Source organism: Vicugna pacos, chromosome 9 (assembly GCF_048564905.1).
Source record: "Vicugna pacos chromosome 9, VicPac4, whole genome shotgun sequence".
NCBI classification, from domain to species: Eukaryota; Metazoa; Chordata; class Mammalia; order Artiodactyla; family Camelidae; genus Vicugna; species Vicugna pacos.
In genome coordinates this window covers 13,458,393-13,478,400 of record NC_132995.1, presented here as the reverse complement: position 1 = coordinate 13,478,400, position 20,008 = coordinate 13,458,393, and the positions used below count along the sequence as shown (strand labels likewise).

At 37.3% G+C, this 20,008-nt stretch overlaps 1 protein-coding gene across 1 annotated transcript; it reads left to right on the top strand.

Annotated features, from left to right (window-relative positions):
• The first annotated feature begins 505 nt into the window (after positions 1-505).
• ZNF570 (zinc finger protein 570) lies at positions 506-19,292 on the top strand. The gene is made up of 5 exons (XM_006215077.4): positions 506-640; positions 1,381-1,455; positions 5,350-5,476; positions 5,811-5,906; positions 15,518-19,292. The coding sequence occupies exons 2-5, from the start codon at positions 1,423-1,425 to the stop codon at positions 16,870-16,872; spliced, it is 1,611 nt and encodes a 536-aa protein (XP_006215139.1). The 5' UTR covers positions 506-640; positions 1,381-1,422; the 3' UTR covers positions 16,873-19,292.
• The last annotated feature ends 716 nt before the right edge of the window (positions 19,293-20,008 follow it).

Genomic DNA, 20,008 nt, shown 5'->3' with positions numbered 1-20,008 from the left:
CAGCTCGAATATAGAAACTCGCTCCTCACCCTCTTTACGTAGACGCGCGCGCACTAGCCGCGCCCACACACCAACCCCGCCCCCTGCGGCTTTCAATTCTCCGCCGGGTTGCTAAGGGAGGTGGACAGAGCGCGTGTGCCTCCGCACTTAAATCCCAGGCCGACTGGTGTGACGCTCGGCGGACCCCGGTTCGGAGCTGGGAGGAATCGATTGGGACGTCCAGGCACCCTCTGCAGGGCCAGGGAGAGGTCGGCGTGGCCGGAGCCGGGGCAGATGGGGCGGTGTTACATGCTCCCAGCGGAGCGGAGCTGTGGCAGTTAACTCCGCTGCGCCGGGGCCTTTTCTGGTCGGGACTACATTTCCCAGTGGCCCCCGCGAACCCTGGGCCCGCGGCCCCTTTGTGTCCTCCGGAGGCCGAGGCGCTTCTTTCCGGGCCCGCAGAGGCTGGGTTCCACCAGATTCGGGGCAGGAGGTGGGCCCGAGAGGAGGTCACCCGAGCCTTCCGGGCAGGGACCCGGTCTTCCGGCAGTTCAGTTCAGCAGGTAGGAAGTGGGTTGAAGAGCGGACCGTGGGACACCCGGACGTCGTTCCCCGGGCCTTCTCTGTGACTCTGCATGTGAGACGGTGGTTGATACCTTCGGTCCGTAAGCCTGTCACCCGATATGCCTTTTCACATGATATCTGTGTGACTGTGGGTGCGAGTGAGCCGATGGTTGGTGCCACAGAGTGTGAGACTGTGAGTCGGGGTGGGAGGGACTCTCTGTCCCCCAATGTTCCTGTATCCTCGGCCTCTGTGACTGGAGTGTGTGAGTGAGACCATCGGTTTTGATACTCTAGTATTTGAGGCTTGGGGCTTTGGAAGAAGGTGACAGTGTGAGACTGCCCGTACCCATGGCCGCTGACTGATTTGTGTAAGACGGTGGTTGGCGCTGTAGTTTTTAAGAATCTGTGAGTGAGTGTGTGTGTGAGTGTGTGTGTGGTGGGGGAGGGGGTCGGAGAACTGAGACTGCCACCAGTATCTAAGCTAGCCAAGTGATGCCAGTGTGCCACCAAGTTTCAGAACCATTGATCTACTGGAGAGATGAAAGTAGAGTCAGAAAGACCTTTATCTGATTTTGGTGCTGTTATTTATTAGCTGTGTTTCTTTATGCAAACGATTGCATTAATCGGAGTCTTTTGTTTGTAAAATCTAGAAAATCTGTTGTTAAAATAATAAATCTACAAGTGATGTAGGGACCGGTCTCCATTATGCTTTCTCTCCATTGGAGGGAAGGGTGCAACAGAAGGAAAGAGAAGCCAAAAAATTCTAGGCTGGTGATTCTGAATGCTGCAAGGAAAGCCTAGTTTCTCACCTTCTCTTCCCCATCTCACTCATCTAAGGACACTGCCATTTCCCTATAAAAGAGCCAAGGGGAGGAAAGAATGGCTGTTGGACTTCTTACAGCTATGTACCAGGTGAGTTGGTGTTTTCTCTTTTCTGAAATACTTTCTTGCTTTTCAAGACAAGCAGACATTAATTGTCCTTCTGTGGAAACTTTTCTGGATAACCAATCATGTCACTTCTTAAACCCTCCAATAGATTCCCACCTCATTCAGGATAAATGCCGAAGTCCTTGCCTTGGCCTATAAGCCTTACATAATCTGGTCCCTGGCTGTGCCTCTGACCTCATCTAATTTTTCTCACTCTGTCTGTGACTCACTCACTCAGATCCAGTTACACTAACTTCCTTCTACCGAGTTGATTATATTCTCAACTCATGGCCTTGCACTTACTGTTCTGTCTGCTTAGAATGCTGTTCCCTCAGTTACAGACCAACTTCAGTCTCTGTCCAAATGTTCATTCATTAAGCAAATTTTTATTAAGCACCTAATTAACTAAGAGTGCTTAGTCCTTGTCTTCCTCTCTGCTGTAGCTACACTCAGTCATTGATCACATCTAGTATCATGGCTTTAAATACCATCTGTATGCCAACGACTACCAAATTGTATACAGCCCAGAACTCTTGTCCAGAAATCCAGACTTATATATCTACCTACCTTCTCAGTATCTTCATTTGGTTGTGGAATGGACACCTCAAATTCAGATGTCTCAAACTGAGTGAAATGAGCCATTGGAAGTTTTGGGGCATAGGAGTGGTATGATCTGATTCCCATTAAGGATCTCTCTGGTTGCTATTGAGAATAAGTTGAAAGGACAAAAACAGGAAAATCAGTTAGAAAACTCTTACATACTTCCCCATCTCAGATGTTCAAGTTAAAAGTCTTCTATGAGGAAGTTCTGTTTGTCCTACTTGCAAAACATACCCAGAATCTGAGCACTTTTTACTACCACCAGTTTCCATTCTGGCCTAAACCATCATCTCACCTGGATTATTGCTGTGCTCTCCTAACTTGTCTCTTGATTTATACCCTTACTGCCTTTAGTCTATTCTCAACAGAGCAGCCAAAGTGATCTTGTTAATATTACATCATATTATATCATTCCTCTTCATTGCAGGGAGGGAATTAATAGAAAGTATAGACAACTCTTTCAAATAGTTTAGTAGAGGGGAAGAAGAGATATGGGTGGTAACTGAAGGAGAAACTGTGGTCAAGGTTTTTTTTTAAGATGGGTGTATGTCTGTGGGCTGATGTGAAAGATTCACTAGAAAGGGAAATTGAAGATGAAAAGGAGAGAGGAGGGAATTGTTTGGACACTACTTAAGTAGCTGAGAGGAACTGAGGTCTGCTGTATAAGTGGAGGGGTTGGCCTTTGCTAGGAAGGTGGGCTGTTCATTTACAATAATAGGATCAACTCAGAGTATATGGGCACAGATGCAAGTTGATGTGTAGATGTGGGAGTTCATGGAAGTTCTCTTAGAATGGCTTTTATTTTTTCAGTGAAACAAAACAGGATCTTTAGCTGAGTGTAACGATGAGGAAGGAGGTATTGACTATTTGAGGGGAGAGAAGTAAATACCAAATGACGGTTTAGGAGAGTGGGGGAAATGAATGGACTAAAGAAATGTATCATGTAAGTAGATAGGAATGTATCATTTTGGCCCACTCAAAGTTAGTGATCATGAATATAATGTGAGACCAGTTAGCATGGTTGGTTTGATTTCTCCAGCAAAGTTCAACTGTGCAGGGTACAGAAAAAGAGTATGCTGAGTGATGCGTATGGTTTAACCAGGTGAGTACAGTGAAGTCAGAGGGGGCAGGGAAGTTGAGGGTGTATGCTTGGGGATGTTTATAACAAATGGTTGTTCTAGGAATTGAAGGAACATGGGGATGAGGAACAGTGAAAACATGGTAAGATCAACGATTTGTAAGTTCTAGTGGGGGCAAAGGATTATCCTAATTTGGGTACCAAGAGGGCAAAAATTGGAATATAGAAGGTGGAAGTGAGAGTGGGAAAGTTGAGATTATGGAGGGTTTGGTACTTACAACAAGGTCTAGGGCATGATTGTGGAAGTGAGTGACTGTACAAATGTGGAGGATGAGATTACTGGAGGAGAGAGGGGGTCAGAGAACTGAGAGGCCAGGTTGTTGGGAGGGTTATTTATATGGATATTGAAATGACCAAAGATTATGTATAATGGGAGTAGCATTGAAGAGCGTGACGGTGAGCCAGATGCTGAAGGGTTCAAGGAATGACAGAATTGGTATCTATGAGGATTCGGTAGATAACTAAAATAAGGAGGGATAGTGGTATAGCCTGATTTCATGAGACTGAAAACTAAGTGTCTTTTAGGGAAGAGGGTTGAGTAATGGTATGGAAACAAGTATAAGGAACAAAGAGGTTACCTACCTCTCCTCCGCGTGCTGTGGTACAAGGGATGTGAGAAATAAGACAGTTACCTCATGACAGGGCTTCAGGGGAACCAGTCTTCTCCGCTGGGAGCCATGTTTCTATAAGGGCAAAAAAGTGAAGGAAACTGTTGACTTTCTATAGACTGGTTTGGTTATAATTATGAATGGATCTTGAAACCAAGTATTGGGTTAGAGGTCAAATATTTTAAGAGGTTCTTTGTTAGAGGTCAAATATTTTAAGGTTAAAATTTAAGCATTGTAATTATTTTCATTGATTGTATAAATTAACTCAAGGAATCAGTGAAAAAATGTGTGTCATATAAAAAAAATTTATACATTTGTTATACATATTTACATAAGCTAAGGAAAACATTTTTGGAAGCATGTATACATATGAACCAAACCTTAACAGGAGCATTTCTGCAATATATGAGGGATGGTATTGCTAGAGTGGAGAGGGAGTAATTCACAAACTACTGCATATGATTAAATAAGAAAAAAAGTAATTGAGTGTTGAAAAACACTTTAAGAATTTTTACTTTGTAGAGAAATTTTTTAAACTATGACAAAATTGTGTCAAATGCACAATAGAAAAGTTCTTCTGCCTTAACAGATTCACCTCTTCTAATTCTGTAAAAAAAATTTATGTGTGTGTATATATATATGTGTATGTGTGTATGTGTGTGTATGTATATGTATATATATATGTACATATATATATATCCACACACATAATGTATGTTAGTTTATCAAGTGGCACATTATAGAAACCTGGCACCCAGTTGAATCATAGCATAGCTCCAAGTTTCTAAGAACTTTGCTCAGTTCCTATAGGCAGAAGCAGTATTATGAGTGGTATAGTCATTTCTTTATACAAAATTTAGGTACTCTGGATTAAAGTATTTGAATTTTAATGGAGTTGATGATTTGTTTTGCTTGGTCTAGCACTGTTTCTGGAGATACAGCAAGCACTTTCTGGTCTCTTTTTTTTTTTAAAGTATCTTCCACATTTATTTTATTTATTTATTTATTTATTTATTTAACATTTTTTATTGATTTATAATCATTTTACAATGTTGTGTCAAATTCCAGTGTTCAGCACAATTTTTCAGTCATTCATGGTCTGGTCTCATTTTTGACCCTCTTATGCCTTCTTGAAATTTCCAAACCATTCATTCATTAATCCAGCTTATTCAGCAGATATTTGGATGCTTCATGTGTCCCAGATACTGTTCTGTAACTGAGGATATAGCGGTGACCAAAACGAAAACATACTCTGCTCTCATGAACTTTACATTTTAGTGGAGGTAGGGGGCAGACAATAAATAACTAATTAATGGTAATGGAGAAAAATAGGGGAATAGGGAACTGGGGTAAGAGCATTGCTACTTTTATACAGAATGATCTGAGAAGTACAAAGGTCTTGAAGGGGAACATGCTTGACATATTTGAGGATGTAACATCTGAGAGTCCCGAGTGCCTGGGGCACAATGAAGGAGGTGAGTATGGAAAGAGATGAGGTTATTTCACTTTATTTATTTATTTATTTCTTTTAAGGAGTTGGTGACCTTCAGGGATGTGGCTGTAGACTTCTCCCGAGAGGAGTGGGATTGCCTAAATTCTTCTCAAAGGCATCTGTACAGTAATGTGATGTTGGAGAACTACAGGATCTTGGTATCACTGGGTAAGAATATCTTCTTGCATAAATGAGCCTCTACTCATAATGGGCACTTTGCTCCCACCATTGTGAATTTTTGGATAGCATCTGGTGTGCAGTCAAGCACAAGGTCTGCTGCCTGTGCTAAAGTAACGGATTAATATTTGTGGAGTTGGCAGTAAACAGGTCTATTATTAATCTATGTCAGAAGCTTCAGCCTCGCTGTCCTTTGAATATGTGTCCTTATCACATTCTTCTCTGGCTTTCTATAAGCTCCCTCTTCCCTAATGATCAAAGAATTGGGTGTGAATTGTGGGATATCTACAGCATGAGCAAATTCTTTTTCTTTTCATATATACAGGACTTTGCTTTTCTAAACCAAGTGTGATATTATTGTTGGAACAAGGGAAGGAGCCCTGGATGGTGAAGAGAGAGCTGACAAAAGGCTTGTGCTCAGGTGAGTGGGGATAAAATAGGCAGGCAGAAACCTTTGGAGGTGACAGCCCAGCTTAACTCAAAGGTATCACCTCTTCACTCTTCCTTGTTGTTGACATGTTCTCAAATGTTCTAGGTATTAGTAGAAACTTGAGTCCTTTTAGGGTGTTCTCCCAAAGTTATTATTCTAAACTTTCTCTCCTTTCACACTTTGCCCTCTCTTATCTGTTCTCTGAGTCTTATACCTTCCCAGTTCCATAAGTCTCTTCCAGTCTTAAACTTTTGAGCTCTACAGATGTCTGTAACTGCAGTAACAAGTTCAAATCCTGACACTTAGGTGCAGTGAAAGTTTGGGCAAGTTACTTAACTTGTCCGTGCTTTTTTTTTGTCATCTGTAAAATGGGATAATATTTTTAAAGTGCTGTCAACAGTCCCTATCTCATACTCTAAGCTCAAAAGCTGTTAGCTACTACTTTATAGTAGAAGTAGTGTACCTCTAAATGCCTCATTTTTCTCTTAATGGTCAGTTCATTCATTCCTTTAACCAACATTTATTGAATTTGTACTTTAAACAGGGTTCTTGGAAGATGCTGTGATGTTATACATTTATAAAAATAATCAAATAATTGATAGACTTGTGGCAGAGATGTAATATAGCTATAAATGGCATATGTGAAAAGAAAGTTGACATAAAGGAAGTTCAGAGAGGTGAGAGGGGACTCTGGTTAACTGGGAACATGATGGTCTTTAACAAAAACAGGTTAGAAGCTAGAAAACATTTGAGGGAGAAGAGATTAAGAGTTTAGCTTTGTGGTGTAGGAAGGATTTTCAGATAGACATAGGAAGCATTAAGGTAAAACGGAGGACTAAAGTTCAGAAGAGGATTGGGGTCATTGTAAATATCTCTGTCAACACCACTCCCCAACTCACCCACACTCCCACCCCCAACCACTAACTCACCCCAATCTTTTATGTTTTTATTCAGTTTCCTAAGAAAAAATTTTGATGTGAAACTGTAGTATCAGAGAATATATGGCTACATTTTATTTATTTATTATTGTTATTAAATAAACCACACACACATATAAATAAATATTAGCCTATATATATAGCTTAAGTAATATACCAAAAACATATGTACCTACTTCTTAATTTGGGAAATAGAACATTGTCAATGCTATTTTAGGCCCTTGAGGGCCCCTGCCTAGTGATGTACTACTCCCTACCCTTGGCCCATCAGTAGCCTAGGGAACTACTAGGGTAACCACTATCCTACAATTCGCTTATCATTTCTTGACTTTTCTTATAGTTGTGCCATATATCCCTAAACAAAATATTTATATTTATGTATTTTCAGTTTTTTATGTGTGGAAATATACTGTGCATATAATTCTGACTTTTTTCCATCTCAAAATTATATTCCTGAGATTCATCCATGTTGATTTTAGTCACTATTTTTTATTGAATTTTTTTTCTGTTGAAATGTAATGTATTCCACTGTGTAAATGTATCCATTCTCCAATGGATTTGTTGTTTGTTATTCTCCAGCATTTGTTATTGGTTATTTGAGTTATTTCAGTTTTATGTTATAAATGTTACTGCTGTGAACCTTACTACATGTGACAGCTGGTACACGTATGCTAGAGCTCTTACAGAGACTATAGCCAGGAATTTACTGGATAATGCTATTTTACCTTCCAGAGTACTGGTACTAATTTACATTTCTAACAGTTGTATGTGAGAGTGTTCATTGCTCCACACTCATAATTGACAAATAGTAAAATTTTTGCAAATTTGGTGGGTGTGAAATATTATCTCCTTATACTTGTCACCTGACTGTCCTTGATAAATATAAAAATTTGGCTTCTTTTTATGTTTATAAATTGCCATTTGGATTTCCTTTTCTCTGAAGTGTCTGCTCAAGTCCTTTGTTCACTTTTAGGAATATATAAATAAATAAATAGAGAGAGAGAGAGACAGAGAGAAGTAGAGTTGATATACAGTATTATAATAGTTTCAGATGTACAACATAGTGATTCAGTATTTTTATAGATTATACTCCATTCAAAGTTATTATAAAGTATTGGCTATATTCCCTGTGCTCAATATATCCTTGCTGTTTATTTATTGTATACATAGTAGTTTGTATCTCTTAATCTCTTACCCCTGTCCTGCCCCTCCCTGATACTCTCTCCCCACTGTTAACCACTAGTTTGTTTTCTATATCTGTTTCTGTTTTCTTATATTCATTTGCTTGTTTTACTTTTTAGATTCCACATATAAGTGATAACATATAGTATTTGTCTTTCTCTGTCTGACCTATTTCTCTTAAGTATAATACCCTCCAGGTATACTAGGGTTCCTCTTCTCCACATCCTCGCCAGCATTTGTTATTTATGGTCCTTTTGATGATAGCCATTCTGACAGGTGTGAAGTGATACCTCATTGTGGTTTTGTGTAGCTTATATATATATATTCAATTATATACATATATAATCAATATATATATATTTTATTGAACTATAGTTGATTTATAATATGTTAGTTTCAGGTATATAGCAAAGTGATGCAGATATATATATATTCTTTTTCAGATTCTTTCCATTATAGGTTTTTAGAGGATTTTGAATATAGTTCCCTGTGCTATACAGTAAATCCTTGTTATGTATTTTATATTTAGTGGTGTGTATTTTTTAATCCCATATTCCCAATTTATCCCTTTTCCCTTTTCTCCTTTGGTAACCATAGTTTTTTTTCTATGTCTATGAGTCTGTTTCTGTTTCAAATAAGTTCTTTTGTATTATTGTTTAGTTTTTTCATGTAAGCAATATCATATAATATTTGTGTTTCTCTGTATGACTTGCTTCACTTAGTATGATATTCTCTGGGTCCATCCATGTGGCTGCAAATGGCAATATTTTATTCTTTCTTATGGCTGAGTAATATTCCATTTTATGTATGTATACACACACCACATCTTTGTATGTATGTCTATATATATATACACACACACACCACATCTTTTCCCATTTATCTGTTGATGGACACTTAGGTTGTTTCTATGTCTTGGCTGTTGTAAATAGTGCTGCTATTAACATTGGGTGCATGTATCTTTTCGAATTAAGAGTTTTTTCTGGATATATATCCAGGAGTGGGATTGCTGGATCATATAGTAAGTTTATTTTTAGTTTTCTAAGGAACCTTCATACTGTTTTCCATAGTGGCTGCACCAAACTACATTCCCACCAACACTGTAGGAGGGTTCCCTTTTCTCCGCACCCTTTCCAGCATTTATCGTTTGTGGACTTCTGAATTATGGCCATTCTGACTGGTGAGGGGTGATACCTCATTGTAGTTTTGATTTGCATTTCTCTGATAATTAGCAATATTGAGCATTTTTTCCTGTACCTGTTGGCCATTTGTGTGTCTTCATTGGAGAATTGCTTGTTTAAGTCTTCTGCTCATTTTTGGATTGGGTTGTTTGTTTTTTTCTTATTAAGTTGTATGAGCTGTTTATATCTTCTGGAAATTAAGTCCTTGTCAGTCTCATCTTTTGCAAATATTTTCTCCCATTCTGTAGGTTGTCTTTTTGTTTTGCTTATGGTTTCCTTTGCTTTGAAAAAGCTTAGAAGTTTAATTAGGTCCCATTTGTTTATTTTTCTTTTATTTCTATTGCTTGGGTAGATTGCCCTAGGAGAACATTGCTGAGATTTATGTTGGATAATGTTTTGCCTAAGTTTTCTTCTAAGAAGTTTGTTTATAGTGTCTTGTCTTCTGTTTAAGTCTTTTAGCCATTTTGAGTTTATTTTTGTGTATGGTGTTAAGGGGTATTCTAACTTCATTGATTTACATGTAGTTGTCCAGTTTTCCCAACACCATTTGCTGAAGAGACTGTCTTTACTCCATTGTATGTTCTTGCCTCCTTTGTCAAAGATTAATTGACCAAAAGTTTGTGAGTTCATTTCTGGTCTCTCTATTTTGTTCCATTGATCCATATGTCTGTTTTTGTACCAGTATCATGCTGTTTTAATTACTGTAGCTCTGTAGTATTGTCTGAAGTCTGGGAGGGTTATTCCTCCAGCTTCATTCTTTTTCTTCAGTAATGCTTTGGCGATTCTGGGTCTTTTGTGATTCCATATAAATTTAAGAATTATTTATTCTAGTTCTGTGAAAAATGTCTTGGGTAATTTGATAGGGATGGCATTAAGTCTGTAGATTGCTTTGGGTAGGGGCCATTTTAACAATATTTATTATTCCAACCCAAGAACATGAGATACCTTTCCATTTCTTCAAGTCATCTTTAATTTCCTTACTCAGTGTTTTTTAGTTCTTCACATATAAGCCTTTCACTTCCTCGGTGAGGTTTAGTCCTAAGTATTTTTTGTTTTTTGGATGCTAATTTAAAAGGGATTGTTTCTTTACTTTCTTTTCCTGTTGATTCATTGTTAGTGTAAAGAAACGCCACTGATTTCTGTATGTTAATTCTGTATCCTGCTACCTTGCCGAATTCTTTTATTAGCTCTAGTAGTTTTTGTTTGGAGCCTTTAGGGTTTTCTATATTTAGTATCATGTCATCTACATATTAATGACAGTCTTACCTCTTCTCTTCCAATTTGGATCCCATTTATTTATTTTTCTTGTCTAATTCCTATGGCTAGGACTTCCAATACTATATTGAATAGAAGTGGTGAGAGTGGGCATCCTTGTCTTATTTGATTTTAGTGGAAAGGCTTTCAGCCTCTCAGTGTTGAGTATTATGCTGGCTGTAGGTTTGTCATAAATAGGTTTTATTATGTTGAAATATGTTCCCTCTATACCCACTTTGGTAAGAGTTTTTATCATAAATTGGTGTCGAATTTTATCAGATGCTTTTTCTGCATTATTGAGATGACCATGTGATTTTTGTCCTTTCTCTTGTTGATGTGGTGTATCATGTTGATTGATTTGTGTATGTTGAACCATCCTTGTGCCTCTGGAATGAACCCAACTTGATCATGGTGTATGATCTTTTTTATGTGTTGGTGGATTCCGTTTGCTAATATTTTGTTGAGGATTTTTGCATCTGTGTTCATCAATGATATTGGCCTATAGCTTTCTTTTGTGGTAGTGTCTTTGGCTTTGTTATCAGGGTGATGATGGCTTCATAGAATGAGTTTGGGAGTATTCCCTCCTTTTTAATCTTTTGGAAGAGTTTGAGAAGGATTAGTATGAGCTCTTCTTTGTATGTTTGATAGAATTTCCCAGTGAAGCCATCTGGTCTTGGACTTCTGTTTGCAGGGAGGTTTTTTTTATTGCTGATTCTATTTCACTTCTAGTGATTGGTCTGTTCAAATGATCTGTTTTTTGTTGATTCAGTTTTGGTGGACTGTATGTTTCTATAAACTTGTCCATTTCTTATAAGTTGTCCAATTTATTGCCATATAGTTGTTCATAGTATTCTCTTACGGTTTTTTGTATTTCTGTGCTGTTGGTTGTCTCCAGTTTCATTTCTTATTTTGTTTATTTGTGTCCTCTCTCTTTTCTTCTTGGTGAACCTGGCCAGAGATTTGTTGATTTTGTTTACTCTTTCAAAAAACTAGCTCTTGGTTTGATTGATTTTTTCTATTGTTTTTTAAATCTCTATTTTATTTATTTCCTCCCTGATCTTTGCTTTCCTTCTGCTGACTTTAGGTTTTGTTTGTTCTTCTTTTTCTAATTCTTTTAGGTGCTAGGTTAGGTTGTTTATTTGAGATTGTCCTTCTTTTTTGAGGAAGGCCTGTATCGCTATGAACTTCCCTCTTAGGACTGCTTTTGCTGCATCCCACAGATTTTGTGTGCTTGTGTTTTCATTGTCATTTGTCTCAAGGTATTTTTAAATTTCTTCTTTGATTTCATCATTGACTAATTGGTTTTTAGTAGTATGTTGTTTAGTCTCCATGCTGTCATTTTTTTTTTTTGTCATTTGTTTTTCTGTGGTTAATTTCTGGTTTCACAGGATTAAAAAAAAATCTTGCAGTGAGTTTGTCAAACTGCAAAATCTGAGAGGACAGTGCTCCACAAGATTGCACTTATTTCAGACACCCACTGAAAGCTGGGGATCCTCAGAGCCACCCTCATTTCTGACCACCTGGCCACAAATTTGGGAGTGCCTACAATCTCCCTCAGGTTTGATAATTCACTAAGACTTACAGAATTCAGGCAAGAGCTATATTATGATTACAGCTTTATTGTAACAAAACAATACAAATCAGAACCAGACAAAAGGAGAGACACCAAGGGCAAAGTCTGAGAGAGTGGCAAATGTGAAGCTTCTGTTGTCCTCCGGGCCCACCAGGCACCTTGATATTCAAAAGAATATTGCCAACTAGGGAAGCTCTCTTGAGCTTTAATATCTAGAGTTTGTTTTGGGGGGCAGTGGAATGAGGGTGGGGTTTTTTCATTTGCTTTTGGTTTTGTTTTGTTTTGTTTCATTATGTAGGCATGACTGAGTGGATCATAAACCAATTTGACTCAGTCTCCAGCCTTCCTTCCTTTCCCAAAAGTCAGACTGATATCATGGTGGCTCAAAGGTCCAACTTTCTAGTCATGTGGTTGGTCTTTCCAGCATGGCTAGCCTTCAGCCTGAGTCATCTTGTTAGCCAAACTATCTAGGGGCTCATCATAAGTCACCTTACTAGTGTTAATTATCAGGTGTGGTCCAAGGAGCTCACGATGACTAACAAAGACATTACTTCCAGGAGTTCAGAGGGTTTAGAGGTTACCTCCTGGGAAACAGGACAAAGGCCTGCCAGATTCTTCATTATGCAGTTCTTTTAAAAAAATCACAATAGGCTCTGACTGGGATTGAATGGACATAATCTGTAAGTTTAGTGAGGCTTAGTGGCTTTACATTGTTGATTCCTCATATGTAAAAGCAAATTAAAAGATAGTTCTTTTAATGATTACTGTTATTAGCTGTTGTTTTTTTAATTATTTCTGTGACATTTCTTAACTAATATATTCCAAACTACGTGTTATTATGTAAGTGTACTTTATTATTTTTCAGTATATTTATACTGAAAAAGTTAATTTTTATTATGACCTTGTAATATCATGTGGTATTAATGTTCTCAGCCCTGACTTTTTCTTGTTCACTTCTGCTCCTTATTAATCTTTTTTGGTTTCTTCTCTTTTCCTAAATATCTTAATGTTGGAGTGCTCCAGGGTTCCTTCCTTGCTCCTTTCTCTTCTCTTTATCTATACACATTCTCTTGGTAATACAGTCTCTTTAAATACCATTTATATGCTGGCAGCTCCCAATTTAAAAATCTCTAGTCCTGACCACTATCTTTTTTGTGTGTGTGTGTGATTTATAAATAGTTGATTTATAGTATTAAGTTAGCTTCAGGTGTACATCATAGTGATTCAAAATTTTTATAGATTATACTCCATTTATAGTTACTATAAAATATTAGCTGTATTCCTTGTGCTATATACTATATCCTTGTAGGTTATTTATTTTGTACATAGTAGTTTGTACCTCTTAATCCTCTACCCCTATCTTGCCCCTCCCTGCTTCCCTTTCATCACTGGTAACTACCAGTTTGTTCTCTATATCTGTGAGTCTATTTCTGTTTTCTTATATTTGTTTGTTTTATTTTTTAGATTAGATATATAAGTGATAACATATAGTATTTGTCTTTCTCTGACACTTTACTAACATAATATCCTCTGGGTCCATCCATGTTGTTGCAAATGGCACGATTTCATTCTTTTTTATGACTGTGTAGTATTCCACTGTGTGTGTGTGTGTGTGTGTGTGTGTGTGTGTGTGTGTGTGTGTGTGTACCACATGTTCCTTATCCATTCATCTGTTAATAAAATTTAGCTTGCTTCCATATCTTTGCTACTGTAAATAATACTGCACTGAACATTGGGTTGCATGTATCTTTTTGAGTTAGTGTTTTCATTTTCTTCAGGTATATATATCTAGGCGTGGAATTGCTGAATCATATGATAGTTCTATTTTTAGTTTTTTGAGTTACCTCTGTACTGTTTTCCCTAGTGGCTGTACTAGTTTACATTCCCAACAGTGTTCTAGGGTTTCCTTTTCACCACACCCTTACCAACATTTGTTATTTGTGGCCTTTTTGATGATAGCCATTCTGACACGTATGAAATGACATCTATTGTGGTTTTGATTTGCATTTCTCTGATGATTAGTGATGTTGAGCATCTTTTTATGTGCCTGTTGGCCATCTTCTTTGGTATATCTTCAGAGAAATTTCTATTCAGGTCTTTTACCCATTTTTTAATCAAGTTTGTTTTTTTAATATTGATTTGTGTGTCCTATTTATATGTTATGGATATTAATGCCTTATCCTAGACCACTATCTTAAACTTAGTCTCATGTGTCCATCTGCCTTCTCCACATTTCCATTTCAAAGTCTAAAAAACATATTAAGTTTATAATATTTAAAACTGAACTCTGGTTCTTCTGTACCTCACTACCTACATCTGCTATATCCATAGCCTTTTCCATCAGTGTTGATGGCTATTCCATCCTTTCATTGTTCAGACCATAAACTTTGAAGGCATAGTTGTCTGTCTCTTTCTGTCACATTCTGTATCCAGTCTGTAAGGATATCCTCTTGGCTTTTCCTACAAAATACACCTAGGCTCTGACCACCTCTCTATACCTCCATTGATATCTCTCTGGTCTGAATCATTACCATCTCTCATGTTGATTGCTACAGTAATAGGTCCCCTTGCTTCTCCCCTTGCTTTCCACTTTCTAGTATTTTCATTAAACCGTAACTAGACATCACTTCTATACACATAACACTTCAGTGGTTCTCCATCTCACTCAGAGTAAAAGCTATGTTCCTTAGGAGACCTATAAAACTTAAATAATCTGATTATCCTTTACCCCCTGACTTCATCTTCTACTACATAGTCCTCTCCAGCCACACTGGCTTTCTTGCTATTCCTCAAAGAAACCAAACATGCTTCTACTTTTAGGCTATTTCTTCTTCCCAGAATGTTCTTTTTCCAGATATCTAAGTGACTAACTTGTTTTACTTCCTTCACATCTTTTAACGTTAACTTTTTAATGATTCCTACCTTTGACTTCACCAAACTCCTGATCTCTCTTATCCTACTTTTCTTTTGGCCTAGCACTTAAGTGCCTTCTAACATACAATAAAATTTACTTATTTAACATTTATTTCCTATCTCCTCCAAGAACATAAGGTCCATGTAGTTAAGGATCTTTGTTTTGTTTACTCTGATATCAGAAGCATCTAGAACAGTACCTGGCACAAGTTTCAATTAATGTTCTTGAAAGAAGCAACTAGACGAATGGAGATTATTTGAATTCCTGTATTATCCATACATGCATAAAATTAGAACCAAGTCCAACCACCTATGTAATTCCTTCTTGACCTGATAGTTACCTTGTTGATGTTCTTAATAATTCTCATCATTCCTTCTCAAGTTTCTGTATGACCTATTTTCAGTTTATGTTCTTATACACATCAGAACTAGAAAAGCTAGTGTTCTTGTGGGCATTATTTGCTATTAAATTCACAAACTCCACTTTATGAATGTACCTTCATAAATGTACCTTCTGGTACATAGTAGAGGAGACATTTTTTTATTATTATTATTTTTCAGACTGGGACTCTATGTGTGAGACTAAACAATTAAACCTAAAGCGGGACATTTATGAAGCGCAGTCATCTCAGAAGGTAATAAAAAAACTTACAAGCAGTGGCCTTGAGTACTCCAGTTTGAGAGAAGAATGGAAATGTAAAGGCCATTTTGAGAGGCAACCAGTGAATCAGAAGGCATGCTTCAAGGAAGAGACAATCACTCATGAAGAAACCCCTGCTGATGAAAGGGGACAAGAATATAGCAAAACTTGGGGAAGTTTCCATCCAAGCACACTACTTCATACACCACAGATAATCCCCAAAGAAGAGAAAGTAGTTGCACATAATACACATAAAAGCTTTAAAAAAAAGTTAATGGGCATTAAGCCCAAGAGTATCTATACAGAGAAGAAACTTTTGAAATGTAATGACTGTGAAAAAGTTTTCAGCCAGAGCTCATCCCTTACTCTTCATCAAAGAATACATACTGGAGAGAAACCCTATAAATGTGTAGAATGTGGGAAAGCCTTCAGCCAGAGATCAAATCTTGTTCAACATCAGAGGATTCATACTGGAGAGAAGCCCTATGAATGTAAGGAATGTAGGAAGGCCTTCAGTCAGAATGCACACCTAGTTCAACATCTGAGAGTTCATACTGGAGAAAAACCTTACGAATGCAAGGTGTGTAGGAAAGCCTTCAGCCAGTTTGCTTACCTTGCTCAACATCAGAGAGTTCATACTGGAGAGAAACCCTATGAATGTATTGAATGTGGGAAGGCTTTTAGCAATAGATCATCTATTGCTCAACACCAGAGAGTTCATACGGGTGAGAAACCTTATGAATGTAATGTCTGTGGGAAAGCATTTAGCCTTCGTGCATACCTTACTGTACATCAGAGAATACATACTGGAGAGAGACCCTATGAATGCAAGGAATGTGGGAAAGCTTTCAGCCAGAATTCACACCTTGCTCAGCATCAGAGAATTCATACTGGAGAAAAACCTTATAAATGCCAGGAATGTAGGAAAGCGTTCAGCCAGATTGCCTACCTTGCTCAACATCAGAGAGTTCATACTGGAGAGAAACCCTATGAATGTATTAAATGTGGGAAGGCTTTTAGCAATGATTCATCCCTTACTCAGCATCAGAGAGTTCATACTGGAGAAAAGCCTTACGAATGTAATGTTTGTGGAAAGGCTTTTAGTTACTGTGGATCCCTTGCCCAACACCAGAGAATTCATACTGGAGAGAGACCCTATGAATGTAAGGAATGCAAGAAAACCTTCAGGCAACATGCACACCTTGCTCATCATCAGAGAATCCATCTTGGGGAGTCACTCTCACCACCCAATCCAGTCAGTCACCAAGTCCTATAGACTCTCATTAGTACTTCTGGAATTTATACTCATTTTCTCCATCTCTAATGTTGCCTTCCTAGTCTTAAGTTTCGTCTTACTGGATCACTGCTATAGCTTTCTAACAGGTTTCTAACAGCTTTCTGAGCCAACTTCTGGTCCCGTTAAATTCATTTCCCACCATGCATCCAAACTGATCTTTTTGAAGTGTAAGAATACACATATCACTGCCTCCAGTTAGAAGTTTTTTTTGGCTTGCTGTTGTTCTTAAGCTAACGTTCAGTCTTTTAAACTGTCTATGAGGAACTTCTTTGATTCTTGTTTTGTTTGTTTCTTTTTTGAGCACAGGTGGACACCATAATTGGCAATGTCTGATTCTTACATACTTTTCCGCCTTATTTTATTCCAGTCTCCCTCTCTGGGCACTAGGCACTTCCCAAGACTAAGAGCTTAGATTCTGGAAAATCATAGCTCTACTACTACTGTGGCTTTGTGTGACTGAGTAATTTGCTTGACTTATCTAAACCTCAGGGTTTTCTTTAATTCTTAAAATAGGGATAATAAAGGATATTGTAGAAATGTGAGTATTAAATGAAGTAGTCTCTATTGTAGATTGGTGCATATTAGGTAAGAAATTTGCATGTAAAGTACTTAACATAGTGCATCAAATATTGCAAATATTCAGTTAAATAATAATAGCTAACATGTATTGAGTGCTTACTAGGCACTAGGCACCGTTCTCCATACTCAACATATATTAACTCATTTACTCCTTACAGCTAAAATATGATTCCTTAGTGGACAAAGCAGAACATCCATGCAAAGCAGCAGGTCAGAATTGGGAAAACCTAAAAATTTTGGACTATAAGTGGGAGTGTTTGGACTCTAAGTGAGTGTTGATACAGACACAAATAGTGGAACTCTAACACTTAAAACCAGTTTTAGGATGTTTCTAAAGAGAATGAGTTGGATAAACCAATTAAAGAAAATTAAGATTCACTGAGACGAATACAGAACTTACATTTAGATCAAGACAAGAACAGAGAGGACTGCTATTTACTCCCAAAAGCCAATAAACATAGAAATTTGTACTGTACCATAAGAAAGCATCAGCCCCAGGTAATTATGTGGGTGAATCTAGGTAATTTCAAAAGCATTTAAACTGTTACATACCATAGAAAAAGAACAAAGTTTGTAAAAATTTTTATCAAGTGGCTGTAAAATGAAACTAAAAGGGGATTGAGGGAAGAAAACTACAAACTACTCAATATTCACTGAATGTGTAGATATATTGAGTAGCTCCAATTTGCCAGCTACTGTTTTAGGTGTGAGGAGACAACATGATCAATACAAAGACCGTGTCCTCATGGAGTTAAATTCCAGAGGCTGAGAAAGTTAATGCTTAAATATAAAACAATTGATTTTGTAGACCCAGAAAACTAAAGAATAACAAAATAAATTGAAGCATATGAAACAGCCTAGGCTGAAGAGAATCAATAAAGTTATCAGTTAACTCCTAATTCACAGATTCATTGCAGTTCCAACCAGAATTCCTCAATGGGCATTTTTGCCCCTTAATTTCACAATTTTGTTTTCAAATTCATCTATGAAGTATGAATTCTCAAGAACAGCAAGAAAATTATTGAATCTGATCTATTTATAGAAATTCTGCATATGATAAAAATGGTTTATACCAGTAGAGAAAGTATAGTATAATTGACAATATACATCACAGTAATAAGGGAAACAAACACAAGTAAAACCACAGTAACTATTTCAAAATCATCACATTGACAAAAGCATCACAGTACCAATTACCAGAAAGATGTGAAGCAATGGGAATAATGTACAGTGCATTTGGAAATAGTTTTTTAAAAAGGATAATTTGTCAATGTTTAGTAAAGTTGAAGATGTGGATACTCTGACTCAGCAATTCTGCACTTGAACCTCTACAGAGTCTCTCGTGTTCAGGGAGATGTACATGAAAACCCACTTCAGTGTTGTTTGTGAGAATGAAAGCAATCAGAATTACCATTAGGGTTTAAAAATGTTAGAACTCAAAATGAACAAACTAGAGATACAGATACATCTCAGAAACTATGGAAACTGAACTAGAGGGTAATTTGTATGATATGGGTCCACTTATTTATATAAAGTTTGAAAACATGCAAATCAACGCTGTATTTTCCATGGCTAAATACCATATGGAAATTGTGTAATAACATTCATGGAAATGATCATCAAATTGTGATGACCTCTGGAGAGGGAGAAAAATGAGACTGAGGTGAGGATGCAAAGGGAGATATCTTTTCATCACTTATATGCCTAAAAAATTAATATGGGTAATTCTTCTAAGTTGATAAAGCTGATTGTGGGTTTTTATTCTTTGTATCTTTCTGTATATTTAAACTATTTCATAATTAAAACATTTAAGTAATGTCTTCCTTTTGTCATTTCTTTACTATACCTCACGTATGCCATATTCACCATTCATCCAGACCATATTCACCGTTTTCTTCAGAAAGAAACTCATATACAGTCGACTTCCAGATGTAAACACTGTTAACAATTTGGTGATCATCCTTTCAGGAATCAGTGTTTTGAGGAATACTGTTTTCACACTGAGGATTTTATAGCCTACTAATGACATGTTATTATCCCTGTTAGTCTCCCCCATCCCCACTGGCTTTGAGGTATGATTGACAGAATTGTATATATTTAAAGTGTACAATGAAATGTTTTGATATATTTATACATTGTGAAGTGATTACTACAATCAAGCTAATTAACATATCCATCACCTCACATACCTACCATTTGTGTGTGTGGTAAGAACATCTGAGATCTACTGCCTTTGCAAATACCAAGTATACAATACATTATTATTAACTATAGTTACCATGGTATACATTAGACCTTACTCATATTGTAACTGAAAGTTTGTGCCCTTTGATCAATATCTCCCTCCCTGCTGCCCCCCATCCCTAGCCTCTGGTAACCACCATTCTGCTCTCTTATTATGAGTTCAACTGTTTTTTTAGAGTTCACATGTGACTGAGATAATATGGTATTTGTCTTTTTGTGTCTGGCTTATTTCCTTTAGCATAATGCCCTCCAGGTTTATCCATGTCATGTTCTCGTAAGTGGCAGGATCTCC